At 37.8% G+C, this 13461-nt stretch overlaps 1 protein-coding gene across 6 annotated transcripts in view; it reads left to right on the forward strand.

Annotated features, from left to right (window-relative positions):
- axin1 (axin 1) overlaps positions 1–13461 on the forward strand; it is a 288963-nt gene that overhangs the window by 158245 nt on the left and 117257 nt on the right. For 2 of the 6 annotated variants that reach the window (XM_059654105.1, XM_059654110.1), the window contains exons 1-2: positions 47–681; positions 8940–9920. In XM_059654105.1, the coding sequence (XP_059510088.1) occupies positions 9043–9920 (878 nt within the window). In that variant the 5' untranslated portion in view covers positions 47–681; positions 8940–9042. Of the gene's footprint in view, positions 1–46; positions 682–1514; positions 1641–3143; positions 3283–3638; positions 3728–8939; positions 9921–13461 lie in introns of those variants that run through there. The other 4 variants (XM_059654109.1, XM_059654107.1, XM_059654108.1 and 1 more) reach the window with 4 other exon arrangements.

Genomic DNA, 13461 nt, shown 5'->3' on the forward strand with positions numbered 1-13461 from the left:
CTTTGATGTCGCGCGCGCGGGGGGCGGGTGGGGGGGGACAGGCGGTGCAGGGGCTCGGAGTTCATCGTTAGAGGCGGTTAGTCGCGAGCGACAACGAGGAGAAAGAGAGAGCAACGGCTGAGGAGCAAGGGGAGAAAAAGAGGAGGGGATCCTTTTAAAAAATATATATAAGCGTCGTGATTCCTCCACAGTTGCATAAAATCTCTTTTTTAAAGAAAAAACGCCGCTTTCTCTGGAGAGGGTGTATTTTTATTTCCCTTCCCCGCCATGATCACCTACAGAGATTTTTCCCCCTTTTTCTTTAGAAAAGATTCTGATTTGCTCTTTGTTGAAATGTGATTATATTTATTTTCCTTTTTTAAAAAAGACCATAGTCAACCCGATCTAGGCTGGTTGTTGTGTGAGGTTGGAAGTGGAGGTGGTGTTCTTACGGGTGGGTGCTTTTTTCCTTTTTTTTGTTTTTTTTGGGGGGTATTGAGGGGGCAAAAAAAGGATTATATTGAGACTGTAAAATCATGCAAGAGCCGGAGCGGAGGCGGCCGTCGCCGCCGTCTCTACCCGGCAGTGACCACGGATCCTCCTCATGGAAGAAACTTTCTCACAGATTCGCTTGGGGAAAGGAGTTACCCGCCACTGTGCATGTTGTGTAGGACGCAGGGGAAGGAAGTTTTGTGTGTCCAGGTAACAAAAACAAAACCAATCTTTTTTTAAATGTTTATAACGAGTGTATGTTGTTTGCAATGGACAAAATTAAATAAAATGTAAGTGGGCCGGTCCCAGTAGTTGTTTGAGCCACCACAATAAAAGCGTGGGGTTTGTTTCTTTATTTTATTTTCGGGGTGGGATTGACTTCAAATAAACTGTAATTTAAGCAAAAAATAGGAGAAACGTTGGTGCTATAAATTCCGAGATTCTGCTCATTACGTTGTAACTCTTTCTTTTAAAAATGGAGGTGAGGAACTTGCACGAATCTGCAGATCTGGTTTGAAATGCATTTCCCCACATTTTTTATTTTGCACAATCACGACTGATCGTCCTGCTGGACCCCGGTCGAATGTTTATTCAGCAATTAACCTGTTCCCGCTTGTCCGCTACTCCTCTACGGTTTGCTGGTGACCACCTTGCAACTGTAGTGCTCTGCCGGCTCTTTTCCGGGGCGATACAGCAATTCCTCCGCAGAGGAAACATCGCCTGTAGGAAGGGGAGCCGCAAAGAATCTAGTCATTAAATAGCTGGAAACTTTGTCTAACTTCACAGTTGTTGGTCCAAATAGCAATGGCATCTGTTCGCGTTCCTGAACTGAATTAGCTGTTGCACTGTATTTCAAAAAAAACACTGGACTCCAAAGTTGTGCTTTAGCATTTGTTGGGCTTCAATGTTACTCTTGTCAACTAAACTTAAAAATGCGGACCTGTATCCCTTTACTATTCAGCAACACTTTTTTCTGTGTTTGGCAGGTGGTCTACTTTGCATTCTATTTCTTCATGCACTGATCACTTTCATACAAAATGTGATAGTGTCTGCTTTAACAGAGCTGCCTTTATAATGGTTGACTCCGGTTTAGCAGAACTAATTTTAAATCGCACTCTTGATCAGCTTTGAAAGTGCGCGACGTTCACTTTCAGTCTGTTGATGCAAAGGTATGTTTGGTTTAGGCCTTTTCGTGGTTGACAATAAGTAATTGTCTAAGGCATGAACAATAAGTTGTAAAACGCGCGAAATGGTAATTACTCACACTACAGTAGTTTTAATACAAGAATCTAACTTGACTTTCTTATGGGTACTTGGAAGCGAATGGGGATTGGGCCTCTTGAGAAAAGTAGCATTAAGGTTTGAATTTTTTTTATGATGTAAGAGTTGGTGAAAAGTTGACCTTGGCTGACCTCCTGAATTTCGAATATAGCTTATTGCTTTTACTAACACCAATCGAATTAGAAACCAAAGTAAAAAGAGACAAGCTAATGTGATGTTTCCGAATTTCCACAAGTTTGCTTTTAAAAAGACTAATTACTTCATAACCTGTGTTTGCAGGACAGCTTGCGCTGGTGGACCTTAGGAGATGGGGGAAAAAAAAACAAAATGTGTAGAGCTGTTTGCGTTTAAAACCCAATGAAAATACCAATGTTAATAATAAAAGGAGCACGCACACGATTTAATGGATTATGGCTGTGTTGAATTCTAAGTTTGGATACTTAGGAATGCCATATCGGGCTTAATGAATAAAAAATGTGAAGTATATTGCATTGCGGGAATACTGTTTACTTCATTTTTGAATGCACATAATTTATTTTTGTGTTGTATTGTTTTTCAATTGAATTGTTTCATTGGACAATAGATAAGTACTTAGATAAAGCTTGTTCTGGTGATTTTTAACTAGGTGGAACGTCTAAAGCATGGCTCATGGTGTGTGGAATAACAGTATTCCATTGTTGGTGTCATACTTTTGTGGTTAAACAAGAGATTAGGCATTTCTGATCGGATGTAACTAAGTGCAGGGTACTTTTTTCTGTATCTTGTTTATTTTCTACTCCAGAGTATGAGTGACCTGTTTGTTCTTGCTAGTCCATTATGTAAGTTATTCTCTGTGACCTGCGCCAGAATAAATAACAATTGCAACAATGTGAACAAACGCTATTTCTTCGTATTTTTCTTGGTTAGGCCTTCTGCTAAAATGCAAATTCCTGCAAGTTAAACTATACTTTTGAAGTTTGCCTTGACATGTAAACATAGTTTATACAAAACTATTTTCAAATGGTCCATAAAGTAGAAATAGTTCATGAAGGTTTGCAGCAATGTAAACATAATTTATGATTGTCAAGTTTTGTTTTTTAGTATTCTGTTAATTAGACGTTGGAATATATTTGACTTTAGGGAAGTGCATTTTACACTGTCAAAAAGTATTATAATTGGCACAAATGCATACAGAAAATATTCTGAGACTCCCTTTTGATGCAGTAAACGCAAACACGATTAGCGGAATAAACATAAATTTTGTAGATTTTACAAGTCGTTTTATTATTGATCTATTTGAGGAGTTTAGGCCAAAGGATTTTCGGTTTCTGTGATGAGTAGATGAACTCCTTGCAATGCAAGTACTAAGACAGGGGGCGCTATTTAGCTCTTTCAAGAAGGACCAGGGAATGTGTATGGGTGCCTGAGTGCGAGAGATTGAAAATAACAAAGAAAGTGTTTAAGTATTTTCCTGTTGTTAGTATCCTAATGGTGTTTGAGATTCAAAGATCTTACGTGCGAACGGAAGCAGAGCATAGATTTTTTTTACAGGTAGGCCTTGAAGCTAGAAGCGTGTTTTATTGTGGGGAAGAGATTCCTGAAAATGTGCATGGGGGTTTGAATCGTGCTGGGGTTTTATGCCAATCATTTCTAGATCAAGTTTAGATGAGATTTATTTCTGATGAAATCTTTCATTAATTTGATATACTGTTACGACATTTGACGTTAGAAAGTTGTACAAGCTGCAGTGTTTTTAAAAATAATAGGCCTGGGCCGTTTTATTAGAAACAAAACGAAAACTGCAAGTAGCTAAAAGGGGTCTCGTTTGCTCTTTTCCCATCCCCCACTGTGCCGGAGAGGCCAAGAAATGAATGCGATGCGGGCTGCAGATGTATCAGTCAGATCAAGGGGACTGATGCACAAACATCTCGCAAGTGTAAGGTACAGCTTCTCACCACCAACTCGATTTACCGTTCTCTGTAACTAGCCTGCTAAGGTATTTCTATTTAAACATAGACTGACGGTGGACGGTGCTGTTTTTAAAAAAAACATCAGCAGAAGATTCCGTAGGAAAAAGTCTCTGATGAATGATTAGGGCGGCATGGTGGCACGTTACTGCCTCACAGCGCCAGGGACCCGGGTTCAGTTCTAGCCTCGGGTGCGTGGAGTTTGCATATTCTTCCCGTGTTTGCGTGGGTTTCCTCCGGTTTCCTCCCACGGACGATGTGCAGGTTAGGTGGGTTGGTTGGGGGAAGAGGGTAGGGGTTTGGGTCTGGGTGGGATCTCTTAGGAGTGTCGGTGTGGACTCGATGGATCGAATGGCCTCTTTCCACACTAGGCATTCTATGATTTATAGCTTATGCACTGCAGCAGATTAAATAGCGATTGTAGGTGATTTTAAAATATCAAACGAACGGACTGCCTTTTAAATGATAAGTCGATGCCTGAGAGTGAGTATCAGTTAGTACCGTTTGATTATTTTCATATTCAGTATATGCATTTGGAATGGATTTGCAAGAAGGTATCTAATTGATTTAGTTACTCTTGGAATTAATATTAAATGTTATTTGCTAAGTATACTCGATGCAATCGACAGCTTTTCAAGCTTTTTATACTGCAGGACCAGATGCGTTTTTTTAACAAAATATATTCCAGTGGATGGTTCCCCTGTGGAGTGGATCGTTGGAAACTAGGCCACTCTAGCACTAACAAATACTGTAGACTGTTTATATAACTGTTACTCTTGTTCTTCCCAGCTACTGTAGAGCCATGGAGCATGGAAACAGACCTTTTGGTCCTACCAGTCCGTGATGACCATGTTCCCAAACTAAATGGCCTCCCTTCGCCCATATCTGTCCAAATCCATCCTGTTCGTGAACTTATTCAAATGCCTTTTAAACGTTGTATCTGTACCTGCATACACCACTTTCTCTGGCAGTTCATTCCACTCTCAAATCAATTTTTTTAGAAATATAGTTGCTCCCGTGCCCCTTTTATAAATCTTTCTCCTTTCCCCTTCAAAATAGGCCCCTTAGTTTTGAAAACCCCCACTGTAAGGAAGAGTCACTTGTCATTCACTTTGTCTGTGTCCCTCATGATTTTATGAACCTCAATAAGGTCACCCCTAACATCCTGTGCTCCAAGGGAAAAAAAGTCCCAGCCTTTCCAGTCTACTTTTACATGTCAAACCCTACTCCAGGAGTGGCCTCACCAACAAACTCTGCAACGTCAACATGACATCTCAACTCCTGTACTCAGTAATCTGAGCATTGTGCTACATCCCTTCTTAACCACCCTGTCTATCTGTGACACAAATTTCAAAGAATTATGTACCTGAACACCTAGTCTCTCTGTTCTGCAAAACTACCCAAGGCTGTGCCATCAATTTCATAAGCCCTGTCCTTGTTTGTAATAATAACAAAAGGCGATAGCTCACATTTATCTGTATTAAACTCCATCTGCCACTTTTCAGCCCATTGATCTCTTTATAATCTTACATAACGTTCTTTACTGTCCAACTAATTTTGCTGTTACCTGCAAGCTTACTAACCATGCCTCCTATGCGCTCATACAAGTCATTTCTATAAATGACATAAAGTACAGTGGACCCAGCACTGATTCTTGTGGAACACTGCTAGTTACAATCCACCAGTCAAAAAAAACACCCTCCGCTACCAGCCCTCTTACCTCAATCATAAAACCAATTTTATATCCAATTGGCAAGCTCACTGTGAATCCTATGTGATCAAACTTTACTAATTAGTCTGCCAGGCAGAACTTTGTCAGAAGTCACCCAACTCCGGGTAGTAGGTGTTGAAGGAGCTACGCTCTGAAAGGTTCTGATTTCAAATAAACCTGTTGGCCTTTAACCTGGTGTTGTGTGCCTGCTGACTTTGTCCACCCTAGTCTAACACTGGCACCTCCATATCATACAGAATCTTGTCAAAAGCTTTACTAAAGTCTAAGTAAACAATGTTTACCTCACTGCCCTCCTCAATCTTTTTGGTTATTTCATTAAAAAACTGAATCCAGTTTGAGAGACATGATTTTCCTCACACAAAACTATGCTGTCTATCCCTAATTGATCCTTGCCTCTGCTAATATACGTAAATCCTATCGTTCAGAATTACCTCCAAAAACTTACCCACCACTGACATCAGACGTGCAGGTCAATAGTGTCAAAATATCTTTCAAAGCTGGCTTTCAGAATATTTAAAATCAGTGAAATGGGTTTCATTCAAAATGCAAATTGGAGGTTCATGATTATCAGTTTGCATATACAAAGTGACAATAAACTTGTTAGCATAGAGTAAGCATAGACTTCAAATATATTTGTAACTTGAGTTTAGAGTTTGACAGTACATTTCAAGAAGTTCTGGATATCTTGAATATTTGTTGTCATTGATTGTTGAATAATTACTTTTAAAAGTTGAACTGTGTGGGGACTGCTTACGTTGGTGCTTGTGACGGGTCCATCTATTGATCTTCGCTATTTAAATGGAAAAGAAGCTGACCCTTCTCTTTTCCCAAAAAATATGAAGTTTTTCCTGAATTCCTTATTGGTTTCATGATGTGTCATAATTCTAGGATCTGTCACAATTGGAAGCAATTCTGCATTCTCCTTCTGCTCAGTTTTCTTGACAAAAGCATTTCAAATGCCAGAGCATAGTCGGCTCTACACCAAGTGAAGAAAATGAAATTGGTATAGTTTGTTGGTTGGGATCGATCTGATGGGCTGAAGGACCTTTTTCTAAGCTAATAATTCTGTGAATCTCAGTTGTTGGGGCATCTACTGGTGGAAGGAGCGATGATAATGGTGGACATAGAATCATCATTGTTTTTAGTGGAATGACCTTTGCTTCCCTTCTGCATGGCCCAGATAGTTTAACATGTACATTATACATTCCCTTGCATGGTACACGATGGTGTGAAGTCTGAGGCTTTGCATAAAATGCGCTATATTATTAAATTTATATCTTTTATGTCTCCACTCCAAAAATAACAAGTAGATTTCTGCCTAGAGTCAGATGTAATTTGAGACATGATAGTCTTTTACTTTGAAAGCACAAGTTGTGATTGTAGTTTGGTTAACTTGAAGTGCTGTTGGCTGAGAAAAGCTCATCAGAAACAGGCTTGTTTTTAAATTTGTCAATCTTGTTAACCTATACATAATTTCTAATTATGCATGACATAATCTAATAACAAAAGAAAACAAGTAGCTGTGGATGTTCAAAATCAAACCAAAGTGGAAATTGCTGAAAAACCTCAGCAGGTCTGGCAGCATCTGCAGCAAGAAAGCAGAGTTAACATTTCAGAACTGAAAAAGGATCACTGGAGCCAAAACATTAATTGTGTTTGCTCTCCACAAATGCTGCCATAACTGCTGAGTTTTTCCAGCAATTTCTGTTTTTGCTTGTAACAATCAAATCTTGGAGTGAAATGCCATTCTTAAAATGTAGCATAATAATGATGTAAAGAGAACATGCAGTTGAACTTATGTAAAATGTGTTGCATATTTTCAAAAGCAACTTAATGGATGTACTGGCAAAAATAAAAATCTGAATTGGCGTGCAAAGATTATATCAGTTGAATGGCTTGGATTTTCATTTTCATCTTGCATGTAATACGACAAGCAGTTTTCATTGATTTTGTTGACTTACGAGATTGGAGATCTTCGATTTTCTATTGAAATTTAAAAAGTAAAGATCCTGAAAATCCAGTTCACAAAATAGCAATGATAAAACTTCTGATAAGTTAAGCTAAATTTCTATTTTTGTTTTGGCTTTTGAAATTGCAGCTATCTGGGATTGGTCTTTGTACTAGTCTTTGCATTAAACAGTAAGAAAGAATGTATTCAAAGTATGGCAATGTAAAATGCTCATTTCTATTTGCATACAGATGATGAGTATTATTTTAGGTGAGAAGGTATTTAGAAAAGGTTAGACGAAAGAGGGGTGGGGGACGAAATTATACAAAATGATTGAAGAACAACCATGTACTTTAAAAGGATTGGAAAAGAATCAAAGATGATTCCAAAATACTTTATAGTCAGTTAATTACTTCTGATATTATGTCGTCATGTTAATGTATGGAAACACCAGACAGTTTGCAATAAGCAAAGCCATATGATCAGCACTGAAATAAATGATCAAATAACCTGTTATACAGATCTTGGTTGAGTGGTAAATGCTGCCAAGTCATCAAGAGAACTTCACTAACCTTACTGCTGCAGAATCTTGTGTAACTATGAGAGATCAAATGCAACAGTAGTTTAATGTCACCTTTGATAGTACAATGCTTGCTTGGTATGCCACTGAAAAATTAATCCAGATTATGTGCTCGTATTCTGGAGTGGCTTGAACCTGCAATTTTTTGACTTGGGTGATAATGTCACCACTGCAAAGGAATGAACTCTGCGTGTTTTTTTTAAATGCTTTACTTATTCACTTTGTAAACATTAAATCATCTCCCAAGTATTTCCTTAATAACCAATTTTGAGATGTGTAATTATAGAATGGAGTTACTGCTGGGAATATCAAAAATGATGATCCTTTCTCCCATCTTTTTATTCTCCTCTTGTTTCCTCCCCCGGGCATTATATGTCAACATTTGATTGAGTTAAGTAGCAATGTGCAGCTTGTTGACTGCAGTCTTGCCATCACGCTTTAGGATTTCAATGCAGAAATCAAGTTTTATTAAAAATGGACCAAGGCATTTAGTCCCTTAACTAATATTAGTGTCTGAACTATGGAGGTCTCCTTGTGGCTTTGATTTGAAACATTTGAAAAGCTTAATGCACTTCCTTTGGGAAAACCTTAGGAGAGTAGGCAAAGTGAAAGTCATAAAGACCTTTATAGAATTGATTACTTGACTCTGGACCCATTGTTTTCATTTATAAAGTGGGAAGTTTGTTTCATATTTAAGTTTGTAGCCATCCTGGTTTGTAATTAACTATTGTCTTATGTTAGGAAAACTAAGTGGCATGGCATAAAATAGACCGGTATTTTGTCGTTTGTTTTTGTACATCATCTTTTAGTTTTAAGAGAACCACTGGAAAGAATGTTTTTCATCTCTTGATACCTGCAGTTTTAAGTAATTGCTATCTGGTCTACACTATCTATGCTCACTGGAGCTGTAAAGTAAAGTTCTCTGTGGATGTTTGCTGTTAAAATATTGCTGGAATTATTAACTTTTATTTTTAATTACAGGAGGAATATAATATCAGCAACAATTGGTCCCTGTTTGAATATTTGACGATAAGAGGAATTGAACTGTACCGGATTTGGTGCTGCACATGAGGTTGCTACAAAAATGACTGCCAGAGGAAAGGCATATTTGATGGACCTAGGGGGAAGCTTTACTGAAGATGCACCAAGGCCACCGGTTCCAGGAGAGGAAGGTGAGCTGGCGACTACAGACAGTAGGCAATTGAATCACAGTTTCTACCCCATAAAAACCGAAGGGCTTAAAAATGAGGCATCCACAGCAACCCCAAGGAGGCCAGATTTGGATTTAGGTTATGAACCTGAAGGTAGTGCTTCACCAACACCCCCATACCTGAGATGGGCAGAGTCTTTACACTCTTTACTGGATGATCAGGATGGAATAAATTTATTCAGAACTTTCTTGAAACAAGAAGACTGTGCTGACCTTTTGGATTTTTGGTTTGCATGCACTGGATTTAGAAAACTGGAACCAAATGATTCTAATGAAGAAAAGAGGCTAAAATTGGCAAAAGCCATATATAAAAAGTACATTTTGGATAATAATGGTATTGTGTCCAGGCAGATCAAACCAGCTACTAAAAGCTTCATAAAGGATTGTGTTATGAAGCAACAGATAGATCCTGTAATGTTTGACCAGGCCCAAACTGAAATTCAGACAATGATGGAGGAGAACACCTACCCTGTATTCCTGAAGTCTGATATTTATTTGGAATATACCAGGACAGGTGGAGAAAGCCCAAAGTTGTACAGTGATCAGAGCTCAGGGTCTGGGACAGGAAAGGCATTATTGGGATATTTACCTACTTTGAATGAAGATGAGGAATGGAAATGTGACCAAGACACAGATGAACAAAAAGGGAGAGATGTGGCCACTGTAAATAGGCTTACACAGAAACTGCTTATGGAAACAGCCCCACAACGTGCTGGTCCAACCAGGAGATTTGATGAAGGTCGGGAGTGCAGGTAAATGGTTTAATAACGTTAAGGATGAGATTCAGAAAATATTAATCATATTAAAGATACATATAATCGCCATGTGTTTAATGCATTAGTAATAAGAAATTTTGTGGGAAAGGTCCAATCATGTTGTAGCATTAAGGTAGTTTGTATTCAACAAGTCAAATAGTCCAAATCACCACTTCTGTAAAATATGTGCAACCCAAGGTGAAAAGAATGAAGCTAACAGTCCTAATGCTGTTACAATTGAAGTTAATATGATATGGAAACTACCATTAGGAAGGGAGTTTCAGGATTTTCATTCAGTAACAGTGAAGGAATGACAGTAATACAGCTCCTAGTCAATTTGGTATAAGGTCTGGAGGGGAACTTGCATGTGGTGGTACTCCCAGGCATCTGCCCATTTTGCTTTCATGAGTCTTTGCATTTGTTTTGAAGACATATCTTTGCTTCATTTCTGAAAATTGTAAGCAATTTCTCAACAACTTTGCAGAATTATTAAATTGTTCCTAATAGTGGGCTTAGAATGAACAGGCATGATTTTCTTGATCACTTGTTAAGGCTTGCCTGCCTCTCAACATTTTCAACATCGCTGGACAGTTTTGCAGAAACACTACTGCCTTAAAAGAAATGGAAATGCTGTTTTACTGTAGCCAAAGTACTACATAATTGATATAAGTTAAAGAATATGTCCCAATATACGTGTACTTCAGCTGTATGAGACTTTCAGATATTTCAAAATTGCTTTGTTTAGCATGTAGATGTGAAATTGATGCAGCAAATGGATACAAATCTGACTACTCCTATATTTGCTAAAGTGTTTTTGAAGCAGATACGATCTAAATGAAATGACAACCAAGAATAGATACACTTGAGATGAATTTGGAATAAAAGTATTTATTTTGACACAAAACCTAGGGGAAATTTTGAAAATCTTCAAGAGCATTCGAGAAACAAGTGGTGGGGGTGGGGAGAATAAAAATAAGTCTGTAGCATCTCTCCAAATAGGATATATTTTAAATTTTAAAGCTTTTTCATCTGCAGTCCTCCTGCTGGGTGTTGGATGCCTGATGAAATGTAATATTTTCCTTCTTACCTTGAGTCATTGGCAAAAGTAATTGGGGCTAGATAAATAGCAGAATACATGTGAAGTCTCACATTCTTTCATCAACATTGTTACAGCAATGTGGTTAGAATTAGATTTTTATTTTGTTTTCTGAACAATGAATGATAAATTACATTGCTTTTTGTAGAATATGATCAAAGGAATAAGCTTTGAAGTACATGGGGATTTGCAATGTACGGAGCAAAAAAAAACTAAAGTAGTTGCATCTTTTACACAAATGAATAAATATATGAAAAATGAAAATCCACTCCATTCAATCTTCTACATACTTGCAAATGGTGCTCTCTCCCGATGCTTAGTAACAATTGTTTACAATGAACGTGCAGTTTAGATTCCGTATGGAACTAAGACAGTAAATTGAAATGTTAACCACTGTGTGCCCCAAGCTGGGCTGATATCCATTAGTACTGTCTTAGGCAATGTACTGCCTATATCAAGAACAGTACAATTTCTCCAGTTGAGACAATATTTTTACTCCATTTACTGCTAACGGCTTTTAAAAATTGAAAAATGCACAATTAATGTATAACATGCCATCACTATCTTGTGCGCTTGTCTCACTTTAGCTGTTCGTGCTCAAAGACATCTTCCTTTCATTTGTTATTTTCTGCAAGTTGTGTCCAGATTACTGATTTCATATTTTTTTTTGTTCGTATTAATGTATTCACTATTTGAACTTGTTGACTTCAGTGGTTTCAGGTTTGTCTTGCAGAATTACTAATTTGTAATCTTTTGTAATCATGGAAAAATGCTGTACATTTTCATGGAAAAAATGGTATTTTTCAGTGAAAATTGATATAATTATGGTATCCTTTTATAATATGATTGAGTTTCAAGTGCACTTTGCTTTCTGAAACAAGGTGTGACTGAATCCTCTAGTCACTATGGAATGTTTTCTGTTGCACTACTTGGAAGATTGATGCTGTATTTGAATTCCAGTGGAACCTGTTCGAACTTCAGCTTGGATGATTTTTTTTCCTCCAGACCGAATGAAATTCTGTGCATCAGGTGACACCAAAGGCTTGGTAGCTGTCGTCTGTTAATTTTTTTTGTGGGGAAGCTGCAAGCCTGTCTGATGCATGGTCGGCAATGGCTTTGTGGAAGATATAGAAGGTAGAAATTATAGAGAGGGGTGGGGGAAAAATATAGGTAAGCAGGAAATAGATTAAATTTAATGCACATAAGTATTTATGCATGGAAAGGACGAGTAATGAGTATTGCAAGCACATTTATATTAAAAGAGATAAGGAGCAATTGCAAGATGCATTGGTGACTTAGACTCACATCAGCTTATCAGTCAAAGCACAATATTAGTACCAGGATGTTAAACTATATCGCTGACACAGTGAACTTTGTCAGTGAAAGTAGTGAGCAAACTGCAGTTTTCTTTATTGTCACAGCATTTTGAGTGATGTGTCCAACACTAGTACTGAGTAAAAAATTTGAGCTGAGCAAAGAAGTAACATGCAGCTTATCTCGAACAAAAATTGTTAAAATTATGAAGTGCGAATGAAGAAATCCAGGCTTTTACAACAGGAGTGGGAATATGGGCAGAGATAGGCATTCATGCGTGCCCACACAGATGTGCAAGAATGCAAACACACAACCACACATATGCACATGTGCATGTGAGCACCCATGCTCCTGTACACCACGTGCACCAACATATGATCATTATGGAGTTGGTAAATATGTACTTTAATTTGCCAGAATAGGAAAAGGGATCCTAAATTTAAACTGGTAAAAGCTAAACTAAATTTCCATGTGATAAAATGATGGACTTCCAGGTGGAAACCAAATCTGAAATTGTTGAGTAATTAAGTGCAACTGTGGGGGAAGTTGGATTAGTGAATGTTTTTAACGAGTTTGGCATTTTGTGTATTGATTCTATTTAATAACTTGTAAATCTGAACCAAGTGTAGGTGGCCATCTTCAACTTTACTTCTCACTTTTTCTGGAAAAGTAGGTCAGAATGGGATGTTAACCTAAAACAAATCTAGAATTTTTTTAAAGCTTTCTACGGGGTCAGAATTTTCCTTTTTTTGCCTGTCTTCCATGGAGCATGAGAATCAAAATATCCAATCAATATGAAAAGCATCACAGGCTTGTTTTGTTCATTTCAACAGTTTTGTGTTGCATGTATTTGAATATGAAGTGGGCTACTTTAGCACTTGAAAAACAAGTTTTTCAATGGGTTATGAAGTTATTAATGACAGACATGAGAATTTATTTTCTCCCAGGGTTGTGAAACTTTAAAATTCTACTTCAGAAGACTGTGGACGTGAAGTTTATAGATTCCTTATCAGGAAAAGGAGTCCAGTGTTATCAACAGTGGATGGGAATGTAGAATTTGAAGTGCAAGTGGATATGCCATGATCCTATTGAATGATAGAGCAGATTTTGAGGGTCTAAATGATCTAC

This window comes from Stegostoma tigrinum, chromosome 23, assembly GCF_030684315.1.
Source record: "Stegostoma tigrinum isolate sSteTig4 chromosome 23, sSteTig4.hap1, whole genome shotgun sequence".
Taxonomy (NCBI): domain Eukaryota; kingdom Metazoa; phylum Chordata; class Chondrichthyes; order Orectolobiformes; family Stegostomatidae; genus Stegostoma; species Stegostoma tigrinum.